At 59.9% G+C, this 23,884-nt stretch overlaps 1 protein-coding gene across 2 annotated transcripts; it reads left to right on the forward strand.

The window, feature by feature from the left end:
• The first annotated feature begins 4,895 nt into the window (after nucleotides 1–4,895).
• Nucleotides 4,896–23,825, forward strand: LMNB2 (lamin B2). Of its 2 annotated transcripts, XM_072721891.1 has the most exons (12): nucleotides 4,896–5,207; nucleotides 12,659–12,795; nucleotides 17,794–17,950; nucleotides 18,123–18,248; nucleotides 20,734–20,904; nucleotides 20,986–21,111; nucleotides 21,363–21,583; nucleotides 21,679–21,964; nucleotides 22,045–22,152; nucleotides 22,657–22,776; nucleotides 23,031–23,144; nucleotides 23,721–23,825. In XM_072721891.1, exons 1-12 carry the CDS (start codon nucleotides 4,908–4,910, stop codon nucleotides 23,760–23,762), a joined length of 1,908 nt encoding a protein of 635 aa, XP_072577992.1. In that variant the 5' UTR covers nucleotides 4,896–4,907; the 3' UTR covers nucleotides 23,763–23,825. The 2 variants fall into 2 exon arrangements, with proteins under 2 accessions (XP_072577992.1, XP_072577993.1); XM_072721892.1 differs by lacking the exons at nucleotides 4,896–5,207; nucleotides 12,659–12,795 and adding an exon at nucleotides 14,655–14,779.
• Nucleotides 23,826–23,884: the final 59 nt, after the last annotated feature.

Raw genomic sequence — 23,884 nt, forward strand, 5'->3', positions numbered from 1 at the left:
TTTGCTTTCTTTGCACAATCTTACACCTGGGAGGTCATTCTGGGGATGCGTGTCCCCGGGGCATTCATCTTCACCGCAGCATCATTTTCCACCGTGTAAATGTCCATGGAGGTTTGGGTCCACTGTTGGATAGATATTTGGGTTGTTTTTGTTTTTTGTTTTTCCTATTACAACAAATACAGAGGGTTTCAAAGCCCGAACGAGAACCTGTTATGTGATAAGAAACTGAGACAGCCCCTGGACAACGGCCCGCCTGACACTCTAAGGCCTATAGCCTGCAGGGGCTGGATCCTTCTGTGCAAGTGAGCTTGAAGTGAGTTTTCATGAAGCCTTGGCCAGATGACCCAGCTACTCCGCACCCAGATTCCTGAGCCACGGAGATAAGAAAGGTGAGTTGCTTTAAGCCACTGTGTTTGGGTCTCTGTTACATAGTGACAGATGACTAGCACACTAACATTAGATCACGTACTTGTTTCACATCTGTCCCCGAAACTGCTTAAAAGCATAAAGCTGGATAAAAATCAAAATGGTTGCACTAGTGCTTCCACGAAGCTCGGTTTTATTTATTTTGTTTTGTTTTATTTTTAAAAATATTTTATTTACTTACTCCTGAGAGAGACAGAGAGAGGCAGAGACACAGGCAGAGGGAGAAGCAGGTTCTCTGCAAGGGAGTTCGATGTGGGACTCGATCCCGGAATCCCGGGATCAACCGCTGAGCCCCTGCAGGGGCCCCCAAAGCTCAGTTTTATTTTATTTAAAGATTTAGTTTATTTATTTATTTATGAGAGACACACAGAGAGAGGCAGGGACATAGAGGGAGAAGCAGGCTGCATGCAGGGAGCCTGATGTGGGACTTGATCTCGGAACCCCGGGATCACGCTCTGAGCCGAAGGCAGATGTTCAACCCCTGAGCCACCAAGTGCCCCCAAAGCTCAGTTTTATTTTTTTTAATTTTTTGGGATCCCTGGGTGGCACAGTGGTTTGGCGCCTGCCTTTGGCCCAGGGCACGATCCTGGAGACCCGGGATCGAGTCCCACGTCAGGCTCCCGGTGCATGGAGCCTACTTCTCCCTCTGCCTGTGTCTCTGCCTGTGTCTCTCTCTGTGTGTGACTATCATAAAAAAAAATTGTTATTTTTAATTTTTATTTATTTTTTCAAAGCTCATTTTTATTTTATTTTATTTTAAAGATTTTTTATTTATTTATTCATGAGAGAGACAGAGGCAGAGACACAGGCAGAGGGAGAAGCAGGCTCCATGCAGGGAGCCTGATGTGGGACTCCATCCTGGGTCTCCAGGATCACACCCTGGGCTGCAGGCGGCGCTAAACCGCTGAGCCAGTGGGGCTGCCCCTCAAAGCTCATTTTTAAAGTAAACTTTTCAGGGGCATCTGGGTGGCTCAGTGGGTGGGCGTCTGCCTTCTGCCCAGGGTGTGACCCCGGGGTCCTGGGGTCGAATCTCACATCAGGCTCCCCACAGGCAGCCTGCTTCTCCCTCTGCCTGTGTCTCTGCCTCTCTGTGTCTCTCAGGAATGAATAAAATCTTAAAAAAAAAAGAAAAAGTGCATCCCCTTAAGCAGGGTCTCCCGAGCCCCTTGACCTTGTTTGCCCACATTCCCTCTTCCACTAGCCACGTGGTTGGCTTGTGAAGTGTATCTGTGTCCTGCCCACCCCCAACCCCCCAGCAGGGATCTCTGTTTGGGTCACACTGATGCGGCTCCAAGGCCTGGCACAGGGGACTCCATCAATACTGGTCTATGCCTCTAGAGCCTTCCACCCGGTAGGCCACAGCCGCCCGCCAGCCTCAGCATCCCCCCCACCAACCCAGATTCCATCTGGGATTATAGGCTCCAGCCCTCGCGCGGGCGGCCGAGTTCTGCTCCCTGATGCTGGGTTAGCCCCCGGCCTGGCCCTGCTCCGGAGTGAGCCCTCCCCGCGCGCCGGGCTCCGGAATCCAGGCCGCACAGATCCAGGCTCCGGAATCCGGGTCCTCGGGCCGGGCCCCGAGCCAGGGGCAGCCGTTGCAGTGAGAGTTTGAAAGATCTGGCGCCAAAGCCCGCGCGGGGCGAGGGGCGTGGAGGGCCGGGGGTGGGGTGGGGTGGTGGTGGGGGGGCGGTGGGGGGGTGGGCAGCGCCTGGAGGAGGGCTGCTCGCCCGGGCGCCGCCCCCCGCCCCGACACAGCCTGTAACCCTCTTGCGCCCCGGGCCGGCGCGTCCTGGGTTCGAATCCCGCCTGCGCTCCGGGCGGGGGCAGCCTGCGCAGGCGGAGCCCGACCTCGCGGGGGAGGGGAGGGCTGGGAGCCGCGGTCACCGCCCCGCCCGCCCGCCTAGCGCCAAAATTTGAAAGTGGCGGACGCCTCCCAAGCCGCCCGGGGAGGGGGAGCCCCGGACCCCACCCACGGGAAGCGCAGGGCTCTCTGGGACTTGCAGTCCAGCCCCCCCGGGGGTCCCGCGTGGGGTGGGGGGAGCCCCCGGCGCCCGGAGATGGGGCGGGGCATTGGGGCCACAATAGGGTCACCGACGGGAAGGCGGAGGAGGGAGGAGGGCTGGCGTCCGGGCGGGGACAGGATGGGCGCGCAAGCTCAGGTTCGCGCGGGTGAGACCCCCCGCAGGGCCCCGAGTGGGGACCAGGTCCTGGGGGGCTCTGGGCGCCGGTCAGCGGGAGCTCTGACCAGGAGGGCGCTGCAGCTCGCTCTGGGGCGGGAGACCCCCTGGCGCCCGCCGATGTCAGTCCCTCCCTCCCTCGCCGCCCCCCCCCCACCCCCCCCCCCCCCCCCCCCGGCCCTGCCCCAGGGGCGCCAGGGACCCCTGCTCCGCTTTGAGCGCCCGCGCATCCTCCCGACTGTCTGTGGCGCCGACTATTCCCAGGGATGAGGGGCAGCTAACAGCTCAGGCCATGACCCCCGGGTCCCGGGATCGAGTCCCGCGTCGGGCTCCCCGCAGGGGGCCTGCTTCTCCTCTGCCTGGGTCTCTGCCTCTCTGTGTGTCTCTCATGAATAAATAAATAAAATATTTTTAAAAATCAAAGCACAAGGGAGCTTTGGAGAAGACGGCATAGTGACAGTGAGCTGGGAACTCGTTCCTGCCGTGGTTCTCAGGTGGTGCCCCTCGCCCCCCCCCCCCCCCCCCCGAGAGAGGGGAGTTGAGTGAGCATCAGGTGTTCCTGACAGGTGGTGAGGATGCGTGGCGGGGACACCTTCTGGCCTCCCCAGAAGGCTGGAAGGGCAATCAGTTCTCCGGGTGCCTTTTGCTGGAGTCCCTGAGCAGGCTGTTTAAGGCAAATCCCCCACGTGGGATGTATGGGAAGGACGGTTCTGGCAAGTCCCAGGTGAGAGGAAGGGAGTGGTTCTCAACTGGGGGCGACTTTGCCTCCAGGCAACAGGTGGAAATGTCTAGATATTTTGGTTGATCAGACTGGAGGGGGGCATGGTGCTGCTGGCATGCACCTGGAGATGCTCCCCTGCACCCTGGCCCAGCACAGGAAACTCCAGCCTGGATGGCCGTGGGCCAACACCCTGCTCTGTGGATGTGCCTCTTCTGGACATTTCATGAGTGGAATCATATAGAGGATATGTGGCCTTTGGTGCCTGGCTTCTTTCCCTGAGGTGTTTTTGTTCTTTTAAATTGAAGTATTTATTTATTTATTTATTTAATTTATTTTTAAGATTTTTATTTATTTATTTGGGGGTGGGGAGAGGCAGAGACACAGGCAGAGGGAAAAACAGGCTCCATGCAGGGAGCCCGATGCCGGACTCCATCCTGGGACCCCGGGGTCATGACCTGGGCTGAAAGCAGACACTCAGCCACTGAGCCACCCTGAGGTCCCTAAACTGAGGTATAATAGATATATCATAACATTGTAGTAGTTTGGTGTACAACCTAATGATCTGATATTTGTGTACATTGTTGAAATGATCACAGTCGGTGCAGTTAGCATCCATCAGCACACATAGTTATAATTTTTTTTTCTTGTGAAGAGAATGTCTAAGGTCTACTCTCTGCAAGTTTCAAAAATGCGGATACAGTGTTATTAATTACCTCCCCTTGACTTATTTATTGTATGACTGGAAGTTGGTACCTTTTGACCCCTCACCTATTTTGCCTGCCTCCCACCCCTCCACTGGCAACCACCAACCACCTGTTCTCTGTATCTGTGAGCTCGGTTATTTTTTTTAAAGTTTAATGTTTTATTTTATTTTATTTTATTTTATTTTATTTTATTTTAGTAATCTCTACAATCAATGGGGGGCTCAAACTGATAATCTAGAGTCATATGCTCTTCTGACTGAGCCAGCCAGGCGCTGCTGTGAGCTCAGTTTTTTATTTTACATTTTACGTTTCATCTTTTTTTTTTCTTTTAATTTAGTTTAAGGGGATCCCTGGGTGGCTCAGCGGTTTAGCACCTGCTTTTGGCCCAGGGTGTGATCCTGGAGTCTCGGGATCGAGTCCCACATTGGGCTCCCTGCATGGAGCCTGCTTCTCCCTCTGCCTCTCTGTCATAAATAAATAAAACCTTTAAAATTTTTATTTTATTTTATTATTATTTTATTTGACATGTACACGACATCACTGAGCTTGTTTTTGAGTTTCCTTCACCTCTAATTTTAATAGGACTCCAGAGAGGGGGGTAGGGGATCCAAGCGGGGACAGTGGTTATTGGAAAGAAACCCGGTGTCATTTGCTGTCGAGCTCGGGGTTTCAGGCCAGAGACTCGGCCCTGGACGCCAGCAGTTGGAGGAAGAAACAGCAAAGCACAGCGCGGGAGGCGGGGGGGGGGGGGGGGGGGGGGTCTCCCCCGCGCAGGAAACTACAGCTCCCGGGCCGCCCCGCGCAGCCGCGACAGACTACAAGTCCCAGGCTGCTCCGCGGCGGCGGGCGGCGAGCGCCATCTTGGTCGGCGGCGCGGATTGAATGAGCCCGCTGCGCCGCGGCCGCCGTCCCGAGCCGCGCGGGCCCCGAGCCGCCGCCGCCGCCGCCGCCGCCGCCGCCCCCTCCGCCGCCGCCGCCATGGCCACGCCGCTGTCCGGCCGCGCGGGCGGGCCCGCCACCCCGCTGTCGCCCACGCGCCTGTCGAGGCTGCAGGAGAAGGAGGAGCTGCGCGAGCTCAATGACCGCCTGGCGCACTACATCGACCGCGTCCGCGCGCTCGAGCTCGAGAACGACCGGCTGCTGCTCAAGATCTCCGAGAGGGAGGAGGTGACCACGCGCGAGGTGGGCGCGCAGCCGGGCTCCGGCCTGGGAGGGGGCGCTCGGCAGGCCCCGCCCACCGGGGTCCGCGGGGCTGGGGGGGCTCCGGCCTGGGAGGGGGCGCTCGGGAGGCCCCGCCCACCGGGGGCTTGGGGGGGCTCCGGCCTGGGAGGGGGCGCTCGGCAGGCCCCGCCCACCGGGGGCTTGGGGGGGCTCCGGCCTCGGAGGGGGCGCTCGGGAGGCCCCGCCCACCGGGGTCCGCGGGGCTTGGGGGGGCTCCGGCCTCGGAGGGGGCGCTCGGGAGGCCCTGCCCACCGGGGTCCGCGGGGCTTGGGGGGGCTCCGGCCTGGGAGGGGGCGCTCAGGAGGCCCCGCCCACCGGGGTCCGCGGGGCTTGGGGGGCTCCGGCCTCGGAGGGGGCGCTCGGGAGGCCCCGCCCACCGGGGTCCGCGGGGCTTGGGGGGGCTCCGGCCTCGGAGGGGGCGCTCGGGAGGCCCCGCCCACCGGGGTCCGCGGGGCTTGGGGGGCTCCGGCCTCGGAGGGGGCGCTCGGGAGGCCCCGCCCACCGGGGTCCGCGGGGCTTGGGGGGCTCCGGCCTGGGAGGGGGCGCTCGGGAGGCCCCGCCCACCAGGGGCTTGGGGGGGCTCCGGCCTCGGAGGATGCCCCGCGGGTTTCGGGGACCCCCCCCCGTGAGGTCTGGAGGCCAGACGGGCCCTGCCCACCTAGGAGACCCTCAGGGGGTCTCGGGGAGAGGGGCCCAAGCGGGGGGGTGCGCCCTGGGGCAGGCCCCGCCCACGGAGAAGGCCGCGGGATCTTCGGGGGACCTGTGAGCGAGGGATGCGGGATGCACTCTGGACCGGGCCCCGCCCACCCAAGGTTTCCCCGGCTTTCTCGGGCGCCTGTAAGCGAGGGGTGCACCCTGGGGCAGGCCCCGCCCGCCGAGGGCCCCGCAGGGGGTTTCATGTCCCCCCACCCCCACCCCCCGAGTGAGGCATACGGTCCTCAGAGGGATCCCCTAAGGGATCTCTGGGCGACTGGGGGAGCTGGGGCAGGCCCGAGCCTTGAGTGCTGGGAGATCCGGGGATCCCCTGGCCGGGATCTCTTAGCTCCCCTAAGAGTGGCGGGGAGCCCCGGGATGCATCGGATGCTCCGGCGTCCTGGGAGATGTGGTGGGGTTCTCTGGTCTCCGAGGAGCCTGGGAGTTCAGGCTGTGGGAAGGGGCCCTGCGGAGGGTGGAGGGTCTCCTGGGGGTCCCTGGGGGGCGTCCCATGCGCTGCTCTCCGTCCGGCTCTGCAGGGTCCTGTGCTGAATTCCGGGGAGGTGGTTAGGCTGTGGGCTCCATCTCCTACCCGCACCTGGGCTGGGTGGGCACCGGAGGGGGGGGCGCGTCTGATGCCCCAGGGGAAATTAGAGAGATCCTCATTTGGGCCCTGGGGCACCCGGTTGGCTGATGGGCTGGAGCCTGGTAGGCCCTACAACCTGGAGGGGATGAGGGGATGGGGTGATGTCTGGTTTTGGGGATCCAGCAGGAAGTTTTGGGTTCCAGATGGGTCCCAGGGCTTCACTATAGACGGAGGAGGAAGGGGCTGGGCAAGCCCCGCCCCTGGGGGGGGCATTCAAGGGGCAGGGTGTCGGGGGTCCAGGCTGAGTTCTTTCCTTGCTTGGGAACTGTGGCTCCAGCTCAACTACACCAGCCCTCACTGGGCCCAGGCCCCCCCCCCTCAGCTGGACCCCTGCTGTCCCCTTAAAACCCAAATGGGGTTCCTCTGAATCAGGGGGGCGGTGCTCAACGTTGTAGTTCCCCCTGAGGGCCCAGTAGGAGAGCCAGGCCCTGAAGCCAGAATGTGCTTGAGCCTCGGCTGCCCTGTCCTGACTGTGGACTGTGGGACAGACTCGTGGGAGAGCAGCTGGGGGGTCATTTCTGGGAGCCACTTACCCTTTGTGTGACTTTGGGCAAGTCACTTACACTCTGGGTCTTGGTGCCTCTTCTGTAAAATGGAAACAGTGCCCCCTCCCGTGCTACCTGCCGGGCCTTGCCTGTTAGTGTTTGCTTTGTAGGAGGAGGACAGGCGCCCAGAGGAGGTATCCCGTGGGTTCTGTTGCCTCTGATAGTTGCCAGGATAGGGAATGGCTCAGAAAGCGGCTTGGGTGATGGGGACGAAGAAGGTTGGTAGGAGGGGCCGTCTATACTGCTCGCGCTTGGATTCAAATTCAGATGCAGGGGATCCCTGGGTGGTGCAGCAGTTTAGCGCCTGCCTTTGGCCCAGGGCGCGATCCTGGAGACCCGGGATGGAATCCCACGTCGGGCTCCGGTGCATGGAGCCTGCTTCTCCCTCTGCCTGTGTCTCTGCCTCTCTCTCTCACTGTGTGCCTATCATAAATAAATAATAAAAAAATTAAAAAAAAAAAAAAACAAATTCAGATGCAGCCTGCTTTTAGTCTGTGTGACCTTGGGCGGGTTTTGTTGTTTATAACACGGAGCTAGGAGCTAGACTCGCCCGCCCCGGGCCCTCCAGCGAGCGTGGCCGCCTGCCTCGGCCATGCGTGTGTCCTCAGGATGCGGCCCGGTGCCTGCCTGCAGGGAATCGGGGTTGGTTGCTGCGCCGTCCGCTTTTCTCGTCTTTCCCTTGGCCTGGTTGTGCCACCTGCAGATGGGGTGACGGGCCTGCTGGGCCCAGTGCAAGTGGGTGCCAGCCTGCACCGCGTGGGTGCTGTACACAGAGTGCGTGCAAGAGGGCCTGGGGAACCCGATCGGGCCGGTCTGTCTGGGCAGCAGCGTTACTCCTCGGCTGGTCCGGGCTTTCTGGAATCCAGACGAACTCACGGGAACAAAGGCAGTCTTGCTGTGGGTGATAAACCTGCCCCACTGTGACCTCAGGGGCCATGCAGGGGCTCTAGGTGTCACCTGGGGGTGAGGGGTGTGCCCTTAGCTGGAGCTGGGACTTGCAACCAGCTTGTTCCCCTGGAGCTTCCAGCTGCCTGTGGGCCAGGTGATGAGTGTCCCTCTCACCTGGGCAGTGGGGGGAGCTGGTGACTGCGGGGGGGGGGGCGCTGGAGTGGCAAGCCTAGGGTGCCCTCATGGGCTGTTCAGAGGGCTGGACCTGGAAACGGCCTTGGGCTACAGTGGGGCCCAGGCTTGATGGGCTGCGGTGAGGTGGGTGGGCAGAGGCGCAGAGGGCGCTGGGAAGGTGGCTCCAGGAGGAGGGACGTGGGCTGAGCGGTGTGCGCTTTACCTGTACAGCAGCTTCTCACCTGGATGGATGCTGCCCCAGGGGACGTGCGTGATGCTGGAGACATTAACGTTCATCGAGTTCCGGGTGCTCCTGGCATCGAGTGGGTGGGGAAGGGGTGCCGCACACCCCCGCCCCCCACCAGTGCTCAGGGTGGCCCCACCCCAGAGGATGTTCCAGCCCCAAATGCCATCAGGAGAAGCCACCTCAGGAACCCTTTGAGGATGTCTGTAAAACGTTACAAGCGTACCACACGCTCGCAGTAAAGTCCTGTTGAGGTGCGTGAGGGAAACCTCAAGCTTCCAAGCCCTTGGCCTTCTGCCCACACGCACGCTCGCTCTCATGTGCCCACGTACGAGTCCCCCCGGGTATCCGACGATACTTCTCTTGTTCGGGTGGGCAGTGCTGTGCTGAATACTCGTGGGCTTGTATCGCTGGAGGGTTTCTGGAAGGACTGGGGCCGGGCTGGGCGCGATTGCTGTTTGAGAGAGCTCTTGGGTGCTGGCAGGGAGGGATGGGACCCAGGAGGGGGGGCAGTTCTCCAGGGAGCCTCCCCAGTCAGGTGTTAAGTTCCTCTAGCCTTCGGTTTCTTTTCCCTTACCTGCCCAGGTGTCCTGTTGCTGCGGAGGGGGGCGGGTAGGGGGCTCCCTTGGGTGGACCCAGGGAGCTGGGTGGGAGGAAGTAGCAGCACTGGGGGTGGCCTGTGTTTGGGGGTTCCCTGCAGAGCTGTGGTTCCCAGCCGGGAAGACTTTGTGCCCCAGAGACACAGGAACAGGAACGGGTCACCTCGGGTTATCTGGACTTCCCCCCATGCTACCCCTCCCCGGCCAACACATGCTGACACATTTGTTCACTCTTGGCGCCTGCAGATGCCATAAAAGACCAGACAAAAGGCCCAAGCCGTGGGTCTCCCATTGCTGCGCCCGGGCTCCGCAGTGACGGTCACAGGTGCCGGGAGGCGGGGGCCTGCCCCGAGCACACCTGTTAGTGGCCTGAAAGAGGCTGGGAGCTTGTGCTCTGCAAGAATGTTCTGAATTGTCCCGGGGCTGCAGCGGGGTTGGCAAATGTTTTCTGAAGAGGCCAGAGTCAGCATTTTCGGCTCCGCGGCCCGGAGGTGTGGTCACAGCCCCTCAGCCCCGGGGGTTACCGTGGGAGGCCGCCCGCACCCCGCGCAGGGGGACGTGCAGGGGGACGGGCCGGGCTGCGCGCCAAGAAAACCTTATTTAAAAAAAAAAAAAAAAAAAAGAAAACCTTATTTATAAGCTCTGAGATCTGAATTCCTGCAGTTCACCTGTGTCGCAGGATTTCTGCCCCCCGCCCCCAGCCCCCAGCCACTTAAAGATGTAGGACGGTTCTGGGTTTGCAGGCAGACGACACAGCGGGTGGGGTGGAATGTGGCCCGAGGGCCTGGCTCCACCGGCCTAGATAAGCGAGTGAGCCACCGCGAGAACTTAGTGCTTTAAGTGATCCGGACAACTGCGGGTCTTGAACTCCCACCTTGAGATCAAGGGTTGCGCGCTCCCCCGATGGAGCCCGCCGGGCACCCCAGAAAGCGGTACTTCAAACAAGACGCTGGAGGTGGCGGCGAGAGTGTGGCCTTGGTGCAGGGTTGGGACGAGGGAATCGGGGGGTGCCAAACGTCTCGGTCGTGGAGGCAGGCGATACGGTGTATTTTTATGTCCTCAACCTTATTTTGAGGCTAGTTTTAGATTTACAGAAAAATGGCGAAAGTACGGGTTTCTGCGTACCCCAACCCGGTTCCCCCAGTAATGCCCCCACCCCCCGTCCCTCCCATCAGCGTTTATCACAGTGATTTTACCAGTACTGACGTCATATCGACGTCATTGGCTAACACCCGTACTTCATTTGGGAGTCCTCAGTTTCCCCCCACTTCTCTGTCCCAGGAGCCCTGGGGACCCCACGGGGCGATCAGGTGTCACGTCTCCTTGGGCCTGTTGGGCTGGAGACCACTTTTGAGGCTCCCCTGGTGTGGACGCCCTGGGTAGTCGTGAGGAGCACTGGTCAGGAATTTGTAGGATGTCCTTCTGCGGGGGTCCACCTGGTGTTTCCTTGGCGTCGGGCTGCGGCAGTGGGACAACTAACATTTTACTGGAATGTTTAAAAAATTAAAATTATTGGCATGCCCCCTGGTTCAGTCAGTGGAGCATGTGACTCCTGATGTTGGAGTTGTGAGTTCAAGCCCCACATTGGGGGTAGAGTTTACTTAAAAAAAATTTAAAATTAGTGCAAAGCTTCCACTGACTGAAGTATGGAGAACTTATTTTTTTTAAGGTTTTATTTATTTATTCATGAGAGAAACAGAGGCAGAGATACAGGCAGAGGGAGAAGCAGGCTCCCTGCTGGGAGCCCGATGCAGGACTCGATCCCAGGACCCCGGGGTCACACCCTGAGTCGAAGGCAGATGCTCAACCACTGAGCCCCCCAGGTGCCCCGTATCGAGAACTTAAATACAGTGTCATGATCGCTTCTCCTGCCCCTCCCCCAAGCCGGCTCAGTCCTCGGTCGCCTTTATGACTGCTGTGTTGGTTCCTGGTCATCCCGGGACCCCCACCTGATGTGGGGGTGTGTGAGAAAGGACCCCAGTCTGGGGTGGGGGAGGGGATCTTGCCCACCCCCCCGGCTTAGGAGAGTTCTGGAAGGTAGGATGGCAGGACACAGCTGGGCGCGTAAACATGGGTGCCCAGCTGCCTCTGGAGACAGGAGTGGCCACTTTGTGACCTAAGGTTGATTCCGGAGTCCAGTTCCCAGCGTTGGAAACATCGGGCGTGGCCACAGGTGACCGGCTCTGCGGGAGGGAGGCCCCTGCCGTCGCGGTGGGCGGTGGTGACCAGGGTGCAGGAGGGAGAACCTTCGTCTCTGCTCCACCAGCATGTGTCATCCTCTTGGAATTGCCCCCAGTGGGCCTGCTCTGCCCTGCAGCGATGGGTCAGGAGAGGCCAGTTTACTGTTCTGTGCCTCCGTTTCCCCATCTGTGAGATCGGGCCCAGGAGCCCGTGTCCCGCCTTACCTATGGGATGAAGTGACTGGGAGCTGCTGGACCGAGGCCCAGGATGCGCAGGCGGGGGCCGGGGGGTCGCGTGTGGAAGGCGGGTCTCAGACGGGCTGTTAGAGCCCCAGCTCTTCTGAAGTCCCAGGTCCGGGAAGCTCCTCGGTCCCTGCAGGCGCGATGGTGGTCACCCCACGTGGCAGGTCCTCGGCAGCTCCCTGGCCCCCTCTGCTCAGGGGCCTTTCCCGTGGAAGGAGGGGTCCCAGCCGCCGTGCACCCCAGCGCGACACCCGCCGGTATCCTGTAGCTTCGTGGGAGACGCTGCAGCGCTCGGAGCTGCTGGGCCTCCGCCCGCAGCTTTATTGAACTGAATTCCCGCCCCCTGCGGCTCTCGCATCCCGCTGTGCGTGTCGGTGGCTTTAGCGTGTTCAGAGGTGTGCAGCCATCGCCTCTGTCCAGCTTCAGAACATTCCCGTATCCCCCATAGGAGCCTGGCCCCCATCAGCAGTCACCCCCCACCCGGCCCCCACGAGTCCCCTTCCCGTCCGTGGAGGAGCCTGTCCTGCACGTGTCACACACATGAACTCACACCCTGCGGGGCCTCCTGTGTCTGCTTCCCTCCCTGAGCGCCAGGGACTCGGGGCCCATCCCTGGGGCGGCGCGCGGGCGCCTCACTCCTCACGGCCCAGGGATGTGCTCGTGCGTGGGGAACACAGTGTGTATCTGCTCGTCCGCCGACGGACATTGGGGTCGCTTATACCTTCTGGCTGCTGTGAACTGTGCTGTGAACACGCACACGGGTTCATGCGGATGCGCGTGTCGCTTCTCCCGGGCGGTCGGTTCTGGCAGTGGACTCGCTGGGGTGGAGGGGACCTGCCCCGCTGGCTTCCACGGGCCGTGGGATTTCTTTGTGTGGCCGATATTTGTTCCCCTTTGTCTCTTTGACTCTAGCCGCCCTAGTGGGGTTGAGGGCCTCTCCCTGTCCGGGTTTGGTTGCAGGTACCTGTGAACACCTGTGCCCGGCCCTATGCACGGTGGGTGGAGGCTGGGGGCGAGAAGGCACGAGAAGCATGAGCCGTGTGCCCGCTGGTGGGTGGCTGGGGCAGGGGATGAGGGGACATGGCAGGTGGGGCTGGCTGGGCAGGTCCCCGCATCACTGGGAGCTGTGTCCAGCCCGGGGGCCCCTGCTGCTGGTGGGGAAGGGGGTTCTCCCTGACCTGGGCCTGCTGCTTCCCTCAGGTGAGCGGCATCAAGACGCTGTACGAGTCGGAGCTGGCTGATGCCCGCAGGGTGCTGGATGAGACGGCGCGGGAGCGGGCCCGGCTACAGATCGAACTGGGGAAACTGAGGGCCGAGCTGGAGGAGGCGAACAAGAGGTAGGTGTGCAGCGGCACTGGCCGCCCGGACGCTGAGGCGTGGTGTGTCCAGGGCAGGCCTCCCCACACCTGGGCACCCTTGCTGCAGGGTCTTGTGGCTGGCCCCGGGGGGTGCGCACCCCTGGAGGGTGCTCTGTGGCCTGGCCTTCTACGTGCCCCTTCCCACCACCTTTGTCCCCTTCCCCCCCAACGTAATTCAGCCCCAGGCAGATTTGAAACCTGAGCAGCTGTCCTGAAACAGAGTCTTGGGGAGCTGCTCCTGCTGGACCGCTACTCCCAGAGAGGAGGCCCCAGGCCACAAGGCCCAGCCTCCCCTCGGCCCTGGATTCAGGAGCCACTGGTGTGCACCCCACCCCCGCTGTGTCGGGGCCCCAGGGACCTGGACGCACTCCCTCAGCCTCCAGGGCTCCTGTCGGGAGGCCCGCCCGGGGAATGGGGTCTGCTTCCCTCCCGCCCAGGAATCCCAGAGCGTGGATCCGGGCCGGGTGGGTGGGTGGCCTTTGGGCCCGGCCTCTTCTCTTCTAAGGCACGTTCCCTTGGGTCTGCTTATGAGTAAAAGGCCCGCGGATGGCGTGGAAACCCGGTGCCACTGGTGGGGATGGTACCTGAACAAAGTGCTTCACAGAGGACACTATGGGACGGCACGTGGTCAGATGTGATCAGGGCCGGACTGTCCTTGTCCCTACTCAGGTAAACTGAGGCAGGGGCCAGGCTTGTCCAGGGTCCCTCAGCTTGGCAGTGACCAGGACTGAGTCCTGGTTCGGAGCCCCCACTCACAGTCCTAACTATCAACAGGGTCACCTTCACATTTGTGGGTTTTTTTCCCTACTTACTCTTCTTTTTTTTTTTTTTTTTTTTTAAGATTTTATTTATTTATTCATGAGAGACAGGCAGAGACACAGACAGAGGGAGAAGCAGGCTCCCTGCAGGGACCCCGACATGGGACTTGGTCCCAGGACCCTGGGGTCACATCCTGAGCCGTTGGCAGACGCTCAACCACTGAGCTGCCCGGGTGTCTCCATTTTATTTTATTTTATTTTATTTTATTTATTTTATTTTATTTTTTATATATATATTTTTTAAAGATTTTTTAAATTTATTTATTCATGAGAATGCACAGAGAGGAGAGAGAGAGAGGCAGAGACGCAGGCAGAGGGAGAAGCAGGCTCCATGCACCGGGAGCCCGACGTGGGACTCGATCCCGGGTCTCCAGGATCGCGCCCTGGGCCAAAGGCAGGCGCCAAACCGCTGCGCCACCCAGGAATCCCTCCATTTTATTTTAAATAGAGTTTCGGGGGTGGTAGTTAGGCAGTTTATAGGAAGATGAGTAGAAACAAAGTTTCTAAAATCTCTTCTCTAGTTTCCTACTGGTAAACACCTTACACACCACGCATTAGCAAGTGTGCAATGTCAGAGACAAGGCAGCGCCAGAGCTCCCGTTAGGGTTCACTCCCGTGGGCGGTACCTTCCGCGGCTTTGGGCAGGTATATACGGAAGCTGTGTCTGCCAGTATAGCGTCACTACCCTGAAAACCCTTGCTCCACCTGTTCCTGTCTCCCTCCAAACTCCCGGCCACCACAGGTCCTTTCACCGCCTCCGCAGCTCTGCCTTTTCCAGAACGTCCTAGACTTGGAACCACATGGTGTGTAGCCGCCTCAGATGGGCTTCTCTCAGGGATGTGCCCCTGGGTTCTTCCGTGGAGAACACAGCAGAAAGTCCAGAGGTAGACCCACACAGTCAAGGCACCCGGTCTTTGGCCAAGGAGCAAAGGCCATCTGCACTGTTCAACAGCCACGTAGACTGTGTATCTCATCAATTATTAGTTTTTTTCTTTTTTTTTAAAGATTTTGTTTATTCATGAGAGGCACAGAGCGAGACAGAGACACAGGCAGAGGGAGAAGCAGCCTCCCTGTGGGAACCCGATGTGGGACTTGGTCCCGGGACCCTGGGATTATGACCTGAGCCGAAGGTAGACACTTAACCGGTGAGCTACCCAGGTGCCTCAATTTATTAGGTTTCTTTCTTTCTTTCTTTCTTTCTTTCTTTCTTTCTTTCTTTCTTTTCTTTCTTTTCTTTCTTTTCTTTCTTTCTTTCTTTCTTTCTTTCTTTCTTTCTTTCTTTCTTTCTTTCAGGTTTCTTAGTTAAAAAAGGATTTGTGCTTTTTGGGGAAAATTTAGTGAATTCCAGAGCTTGGGACTCCAGCCACTCTCTCTAGGATCAGTACAGATTCCAGAACCCTCCAGATGCCTGTGATCCTGTGTTTGGCTCCTTGTTTGGGCTAAGAAGCCCTGGTTTTTTTTTTTTTTTCTGCTTATCAGTCACAGATGCTCACTGTCAAGAAAGCAGAAAATGCAAAATAGTTTAAAGAAAAAAGTAAAAGTGGGGATCCTTGAGTGGCTCAGCAGTTTAGTGCCTGCCTTTAGCTCAGGGCGTGATCCTGGAGTCCCCAGATCAAGGCCCGCGTTGGGCTTTCTGCATGGAGCCTGCTTCTCCCTCTGCCTGTGTCTCTCATGAATAAATAAATAAAATCTTTAAAAAAAAAAAGAAAAAAGAAAAAAAAGTCTGCGGCAGCAGCAGTTTTCACCCAGACGGAGCCGTCCTGGCTGGTCTCGTACTTTCTCCCCTGCATGCCCCCACTGCAGGGGGCTTTTGCCACAAGGAGCCTCTTGCAGATGTCCCTCCCTGAGCCATCAAGTGTCCTCTGTGCCAAGATTCTGTCCTGACTGCCAGGATGTTCCATGCCCGGGGCTGCTGGGGCCGTGTTAAGCTGCTCCCATTGTTCTGCGACAGCGTCTGTGGCTGGCAGCTGTGCCCACTGTCGCAAGAGTCACTTTCCTCAGCCTGCAAGCAGATTGGCCTGATGCTGGGCTTGGTGGTGGCAGGCGGGACAAGAGGAATGGCCAATCCAGGGATTTGTGGCCCCTGCCCCACAAGGCAGGCTTCCTGTCCTCGCTGGGCCTATGGACGCCTCTTCCGCCCTCCGGCGCTCGGGTGCCTCACTTGCTGTTCTGGGTGCAGGAGCCCTTCCAGAGCATGGAGATGGGGCCGTTGAGATCTGGTGTTCTTTCCCTAGCCAATTTATCCCATCCTTGTGATGGTAGGAACGTGGGTAGCTGCGTGGAGGGCCTGACAAATCCTCCAGGACTTACTGTTAGACAAATGAGGAATTTGTGTTAAGGCCCTGAAGCTCGTAAGACGTGGCCAGTGAGACATAAGCCAGTGGGAGGCCCCAGTGCCCCTGCTTTCTGGACCATTCTGTGTAGCTCTGCAGAATCTGAATATTGGATAAAATTGAGAAATTTTCACATTGAGGCACTAGACTGGCTCAGTTGGAAGAGCACGTGATACTTGATCCTGGGGTGGTGAGTTCGAGCCCCACATTGGGTGTAGAGATTATTTAAATAAACTTAAGAAAAGTAAAGAAGTTTTCCCCATCACCTGATGCCTTTGTTCCTGGCACCCGGGCTTCATTGCTGATCTCAGACTTCCCGGGCACACCTCGCCCGAGGGCCTCTGCACTTGTGCTTCCTCTGCCCGGATAGTTTTCTCCCGGAAATAACAGATGTGGCTCATTCTTATGCTCCCCTCATTCAGATCTATTTCGGGGGCCACCCCTGGCAGGGCTTGCGTAGCAGTGCAGTTCCCACCCGGCTCATGCTCCTCCCTCCCCTCCTGTCCTGCTTCCCCTGCCTTTCTGTTGCAGACTCGTGTCTGACAGGTGGCATGTTTCACTGTCACTGCCACCCACTAAGACGTTCTGCATCGGGAGAGCAAGGGTGTTCCCAGATGTATCTCTGGCATGAGGGTGGCTTTCTCCACACAGTGGGCTCTTGGTAATGGTTGACAGACAAAGATTTGTTTCCCCAAACTCCTGCAAAACCTGCTCTAGGGGCTTAGGGTTCGAAGCCCCCATGAGCAGGGGAGCCAGGACTGTGTGGCTTAACTCAGGAATGGGATGGCAGGACCCCGAGACCCTCGTGGAGGCTGATGATAAAATGTTCGAGTGGAGCTCTGTGTTCCCAGGGCTGCTGTTGAGGACGCGGGCAGCTCGGGAGCTGAAGGCAATGGTCTACACCACCCCACCTCATGTGAGCCGATGCCATGGCCCCCGTGGTTCTCGCTCACTGGCTGGATGCTGCTCAGCCCCCATAGTGCCCCCGTGAGAGGTGTGCTGGGAGGAGCTCCTGGGGGCCCCCACTCTTGCTGGGGATGGCTCTGTCACCTTCTTGGACTTGCATTCAACTCCAGGAAGACTGAGAATTCCATTGAGAAGTGTTGGAGAGCCTCAGGCCCATGCTGGTAATGGCTGGGTGTGAAAAAAATCTATTTGCCGTCTCTAATATTGGGGGACATCGTCTACTAGAATATCAGAGGAACCTGCTTAAAATACGTCAAGGTTGCAAATAAGATTGACTTTTTAAAAGCTGACATTTTAATATGCAGCTTTAATAAATTATACATCTCTTTTTTTTTTTTTTTTTAAGATTTTATTTATTCATGAGAGACACAGAGAGAGGCAGAGACACAGGCAGAGGGAGAAGCAGGCTTCATGCAGGGAGGCCGATGGGGACTCGATCCCGGGACCCCGGGGTCATGCCCTAAACCTGAGGCAGACACTGAACCACTGAAGCCACCCAGGGGTTGCAATACATTAATTTCTTAAAAAGTCATTTTCCCATAAATGAAATGATTCATTCCCATAAATGATGGGAAAAGTCATTTTCCGATAAATGGGTGTCCCCAAATCACCAAAACCTGACATTCAAGCTCTTTCTTGGAGGTTTTTCGGAGCGCTTGTATTTGTTAGCTGATACAGAGCAGGTTTGAAGAAGGGGCACCTTCTGGGCCGACGGGCCGGGCTCCGTTACCCCAGAGCTCCTGCAGCAGCTGCCCCCCACCAGAGGCCAGAGGAGCTTGTCCCTGGGCCCCCGACACTGCCTGGGGGGCTCCCGTAGGCCCAGACTTGCCGCCCTTGCTGACCCCGCTCCTCACTTGCAGCTCCAAGAAGAGGGAGGGCGAGCTCACCGTGGCCCAGGGCCGCGTGAAGGATCTGGAGTCCCTCTTTCACCGGAGTGAGGCGGAGCTGGCCGCCGCCCTCAGCGACAAGCGCGTCCTGGAGAGCGACCTGGCGGAGCTGCGGGCCCAGCTGGCCAAGGCAGGTTTAAGGCGGCAGGCGGCCTGGGGGGGAGCGGCCTGGGCCAGGTCTCTAGCCCCCCGACACCCCCTGCTGGAGCGCGCGCGTGTCCGAGGGGATCCCTGGGCCCCCAGAAGCCACACGGTGCGGCAGACGAGGGTCGTCACCTCGCTTGCTGGCCTGTGTCTCCCAGGCGGAGGACGGTCATGCCGTGGCCAAAAAGCAGCTGGAGAAGGAGACGCTGATGCGCGTGGATCTGGAGAACCGCTGCCAGAGCCTGCAGGAGGAGCTCGACTTCCGGAAGAACGTCTTTGAGGAGGTGAGTCTGGGCCAGGGGGCCTTCCCTGTGCGGGCACATCGGTGTCCTCCCACTTTCTGGCAGGCGGGTGCACTTCCTCCCGAGGTCCCGCGCCTCTTCCAGCCTCCGGGGACACCGGCTTGTCGCCGCATCCCTCCATCCGGGCTGCCTTCACGTAGCCTCTCCTTGGTCTCTGCTCTTCGTGTCTTAAGAGGACGCGAAGAGGGCCCTGTCATTGGGTTAGGGCCCACCCAGGTCATCCAGGACCATCTGATTGTGAGACTCTTATTAATCCCATCTGCAAAATCCCCTTTTCCAAATAAGGTCACACCCCCACGTTCTGGGGATTAGGACATGGACACGTTTGGGGGCACCCCCCCTGAACCCAGGGCAGACCCTCTCTGTGAAAGGCCAGGGGAGGGCACACCTGCTGCCTTTGCTTCCTGGGTCCACCACCACCCCCCCCCCCCCGTCCCCCGTCTCTTAATCCCTGGGCCCGGGCCCTTGGGTATGGCATTCCTGAGTGACGTTCCTGGCAGAGCGAGGGGTTCTGTGTCTTCTGGAAGGGGACGTGGCTTGGCAGCCCCCTAGCTCATCATCACAGAGCCCATTGTCCTGTCATGGCCCCGAATGGAACCTCAGGCCAGCTGGTGCATGCACTCAGTGCCCCCAGGGAGCTGCTGCCAGGAAGGATGCCCGTACAACTGAGGAGTGGCTTCCAGCTGCAGCCAGGTCCAGTGAGAGCCAGGCCAGGGCTGCCAGGGGAGGTGGGGAGAGCCCGGGAGGGAAGCCCTGAAGGCATCCACCAGAGAACTGGGGCCTCAGAGGGGATCTGGAAGGGGCGGAGGAAGAGAGCTATGCGGGGACCTGTGAGGGGAGCCCGAAGGGTACCCTGCAGGGGCTCCTGGAGGGGCTCCCCGAGGCTGGCAGCTGGGAGCTCTTGGCGGGGAGCCACGCAGGGGGCGCTGCGCGGGTGGGTGTGCTGCTCTGGGTTCCGTGAGCTTCATGACCTCTCTGTAAACAGGATTGGCTTCCTTGAGAAACAGTCCTATTGTTCTTGCAAACTGATAGCACAGTGTGATAAGTGCCTGTTTTCTGTGCTGGAGTGAGTTTCTTGGGGGAGGGAGCCCCCTTCCCTTGGAGCCCGGGGCTGGTGAACAGTGCCCTCTGGGTGCACCTGACCCTACCAAGCCTAGGGCCCCAGCCGTTGGTTTATTTAGTGCGGCTATGGCGACCTGCAGGCTTGGTCCTGAGGGCCGGGTCTCTGTCTTGGATCCCAGGTACCTGAGATGGGCTTGGTAGGAATTCCTTTTTCTTCTTTTTCTTTCTTTTTTCTTTTTTTTATTAAAGATTTTATTTATTTATTCATGGAAGACGCAGAATGAGAGAGGGAGGCAGAGACACAGGCAGAGGGAGAAGCGGGCTCCATGCAGGGAACCCGACATGGGCTTTGATCCCGCTCTCCAGGATCACATCCTGGGCTGAAGGCGGTGCTAAACTGCTGAGCCACCGGGGCTGCACTCTTTTTCTTTTCTTTTCTTTTTTTTTTTTTTTTTTAATTTTTATTTATTTATGAGAGAGAGAGAGAGAGAGAGAGAGGCAGAGACACAGGCAGAAGGAGAAGCAGGCTCCATGCACCGAGAGCCCGACGTGGGACTCAATCCCGGGTCTCCAGGATCGTGCCCTGGGCCAAAGGCAGGCGCCAAACCGCTGCGCCACCCAGGGATCCCCCCTTTTTTTTTTTTAAGATTTTATTTATTTGAGAGAAGGTGCATGTGGGCGGGGCAGGTTGAAGATCTCAAGCAGACTCCCCACTGAGCACAAAGCCCAGCTCAGGGCTTGATCCTACGACACTGAGATCGTGACCTGAGCCGAAACCAAGAGCCATCCATTGGATGCCCAACCGAATGAGCCACCCGGGTACCCCTCATCAGGAATTCTTTTAACAACAGCTTTATTAAAATATGCCTACACATAAAATTTTTGAAGTGTACAATGTGGTTGATCTTAGTACATTCAGAGTTGTGCAGTCTTCATCTTTAACTCTAGAATATTCCATCAGCCTAAAAGGACACCATGCCCATCAGCTGTAACTTCCCAGCCACACCCAAGTCCCCTTCCCGTCCGTGGACGAGCCCGTCCTGCATGTGTCACACACGTGGACTCACACACTGCGTGGCCTCCTGTGTCTGGGTCCCTCCCTGAGCGTCTTGGGCTCAGGGTCTGTTCCCCGGGTGGCACGTGTGGGCGCCTCCTTCCTATTCGCGGCTGAGTAGCGTTCCTGTGCATGGGGGACATCTGGGCCGCGTCGACTCTGGTGACTCTGACTCCTGCGGCCGTGAACTGTGTGAACAAGAACCGGGAAGGTTCCCCAGCGGTTCATTGCATAGTTTTGAGCCCTGGCCTGGGCGTGGCACTTGGGTTGATGACACTGGTGACCAGGAGGCAGGTGAGTGGCAGGGCCGGGGCCCCACTGCAGTGCAGTGATGACCATGCTGCGCCCCAGGAGGTGCGGGAGACCCGGCGGCGGCACGAGCGGCGCCTGGTGGAGGTGGACAGCAGCCGGCAGCAGGAGTACGACTTCAGGATGGCTCAGGCGCTGGAGGAGCTGCGCAGCCAGCACGACGAGCAAGTGCGGCTGTACAAGCTGGAGCTGGAGCAGACCTACCAGGCCAAGGTGCTGGCCGGGGCTGGAGGGTGCGTGGCGGAGCTCCCTGGCCGCCGCCAGCCCCTCACTGGCCTGCCCGTGTCCCTCTAGCTGGACAGTGCCAAGCTGAGCTCTGACCAGAACGACAAGGCCGCCAGCGCTGCCCGGGAGGAGCTGAAGGAAGCCCGCATGCGGCTGGAGTCCCTCAGCTACCAGCTCTCCGGCCTCCAGAAGCAGGTGACTCCTGAGGGCCGTGGTCCCGGGCCCGCCCCCGCAGTGGGACCCTCCTTCAGGCGACTTGGCTGTAGACGAGCCCTGAACCTTGTGCTCGGGGGTCCTTCCGTCCCCCGCCCACCCCAAGGCCCCTTTCCTGCTGTGGGCGCTCGCCGGCTCAGGCAGGAGGGGGAAGAGGCCGCAGTCGGGTGGGCGTCTCTGCATGAGCCGCAGAGGCCGCCTGACCTGGCCCCGGCCCCCCCGCCACCTGCCAGGCCAGCGCAGCAGAGGACCGGATTCGCGAGCTGGAGGAGACCATGGCCGGGGAGCGGGACAAGTTCCGCAAGATGCTGGACGCCAAGGAGCAGGAGATGACAGAGATGCGGGACGTGATGCAGCAGCAGCTGGCCGAGTACCAGGAGCTGCTTGACGTCAAGCTGGCCCTAGACATGGAGATCAGTGCCTACCGCAAGTTGCTGGAGGGCGAGGAGGAGAGGTGGGGCTGGGGGCGTGGGGGGCAGGGGTGGGGAAGGGGGGCCCCGGGGTTCGCCGCTCAGGAGCTCCGGTCTCCCCTCCCACTCTGTCCCGCAGGCTGAAGCTGACCCCCAGCCCGTCATCGCGGATCACCGTCTCGCGGGCCACATCGAGCAGCAGCAGCAGCGTGTCCACAGCCGGCCGCTCGGGCCGCAGCAAGCGGAAGCGGCTGGAGGCGGAGGAGTCGCCGGGCCCCGGCTCGAGCGGCATCGGCTCCGGCAGCAGCAGCAGCAGCACCACCAGCTTCCACCTGGCGCAGCAGGCCTCGGCCTCAGGCGGCGTCAGCATCGAGGAGATCGACCTGGAGGGCAGGTTCGTGCAGCTGAAGAACAGCTCGGACAAGGTGAGCGGCCTCCGTCCCTGCGGGCTCGGGCGGGGGCTCCTCCCCGAGCTGTGTGTGAGGCGGGGTGTCCTCTGTGCCAGGACCAGTCTCTGGGCAACTGGAGGATCAAGAGGCAGGTCCTGGAAGGGGAGGAGATCGCCTACAAGTTCACGCCCAAGTACGTGCTGCGCGCTGGCCAGACTGTCACGGTAGGTAGCCGTGGAAGGGCGGGCTGCTGGGAGGGTGGGGACAGTGGGGGCCACTCGTGGAGGGGGAGGCGGCAGTCTTCACTGCCCAGGGGACTACTGGGAAGGGTAGCTGGCATGGGGCTGGGCCGGGGGCAAGCATGGAGTGATTTGGCTCTGGGAACATCTGCCTCTTGTCACGGGTCACCTGTGCCAGCGTCGTGCCACTGGAGCCCTTTGCAGCGCCCTGGGACGTGTCAGCATTCATGGTGCGGGGGCCAGGCTGTGTGGGCTGGCGGGCCCTGCACAGGGATAGAAGACTCACAGGAGTGGAGCCCTGGGGCCGCGGGGCACAGCTCAGCCTGCGTCTGCTGATGGGAGAGCCCGTGGCCACCGTGGGGCTGGGGGTTGTTGGTGCCCTGACATGTCCCTCGGCCGGACCCGGGGGTGGCGATAGGGAGCTGGCTGCTGGAACGTGGTACTGGGGACCGAGCCAGCATTGACGGGGAGGCCCCCCTGTGTCCCCAGGTGTGGGCAGCTGGCGCGGGAGTGGCCCACAGCCCCCCCTCGACGCTCGTGTGGAAGACCCAGAACAGCTGGGGCACTGGCGAGAGCTTCCGGACCGTCCTGGTCAATGCTGATGGGGAGGTGGGTGCCGAGGCCTGCCAGGGTCCCTCCTAGAGCTCCCCGCCCCCCCACGTCCAACCCTTACTGCACCACTGGGTGCACAGGCGCCTGGGGGCGGAGCTTTGGGTCATGGGGCCCATGAATGCAGCCCTGGGGCTGGTGCGTGGCTCTGCAGCATCCGGAGCTTGGCCGGAGCATCCTGACCTGAGCGCCGGCACGACGGGCTGGTGCCTGTCCCCCAGGGGTCAAGCATTTGTGGCTCAAATCTTGCACAGGAAGTGGCCATGAGAACCGTGAAGCAGTCCTCGGTGGTGCGGGAGACGGAGAACGGGGAGGAGGGAGAAGAGGAGACAGCGGAGTTTGGCGAGGAGGATCTTTTCCATCAGCAGGTAGCAGCCGTGGATGTGCGCTGGAACACGCATGCTCACGCGGGCAGGTGCACACGCACACCTGGCCGGTCCGGGCCTGGATGCCCTGCAGCTTGCCACCGGGGTGGGCTGTGGGGGCAGTGCCTTGCATCCGGGCTCTTGCCTGCTGTGTGGACCTTGGGTTCTGGCCCGGGGCCCCCAGGAGCAGCTCCAGGCGGCAGCGTAGCCCTGAACGGGCCCTGATGCCGCTGCTCCCCCAGCCCGAGAGACCGGGGCTTAAGAAACCTTTTTTTGGGGGAAGGGCTCCTGAGGTCCTGGGGCCGAGCTGCAGCAGCTCCACGAGGTAAGGCTGGTGTCTGACCTTTAAGTTGTGACGTGCTGTGTAGCTCCCAGCAGAAGCAAGGGGATGTGGAAGGTTCTGGAACAGGGATAGGTGAGGCTGAAGCTGCTGGCCGTCAGCTTGCTGGGAGCTGCTGTCCTGGGGTGGGCAGGCCATGGTCCGGCCTCTCCCTGGCAGGGGTGGTGGTGGGCCGCCAGGTACCTGCCTGGCCAGGTGGGCACGCATCGGCCTCTCAGGCTGCCGGCCTTTCTTTCCAGGGGGACCCCAGGACCACCTCGCGAGGCTGCCGCGTGATGTGAACGGAACTCGCCTCATTGCCCGTCTTTCTTCGCTCAGAGCCACTGAAAACTATTTTTATATCATTGGCTGTCTTTAGTCCTTGATACGTTTCTAGAGAATTTGTAGGCACACTGCCGGAACA

Source organism: Vulpes vulpes, chromosome 9 (genome assembly GCF_048418805.1).
Source record: "Vulpes vulpes isolate BD-2025 chromosome 9, VulVul3, whole genome shotgun sequence".
Taxonomy (NCBI): Eukaryota; Metazoa; Chordata; class Mammalia; order Carnivora; family Canidae; genus Vulpes; species Vulpes vulpes.

Bases quoted from the DNA above. Each gene is read 5' to 3' on its own strand.
- LMNB2 (XM_072721891.1), top strand. From the start codon at position 4,908: ATGAGCCCGCTGCGCCGCGGCCGCCGTCCCGAGCCGCGCGGGCCCCGA. The intron at 20,905-20,985 runs GTGCTGGCCGGG...GTGTCCCTCTAG, and splicing joins AGCAGACCTACCAGGCCAAG to CTGGACAGTGCCAAGCTGAG. The intron at 21,584-21,678 runs GTGGGGCTGGGG...TCTGTCCCGCAG, and splicing joins CTGGAGGGCGAGGAGGAGAG to GCTGAAGCTGACCCCCAGCC.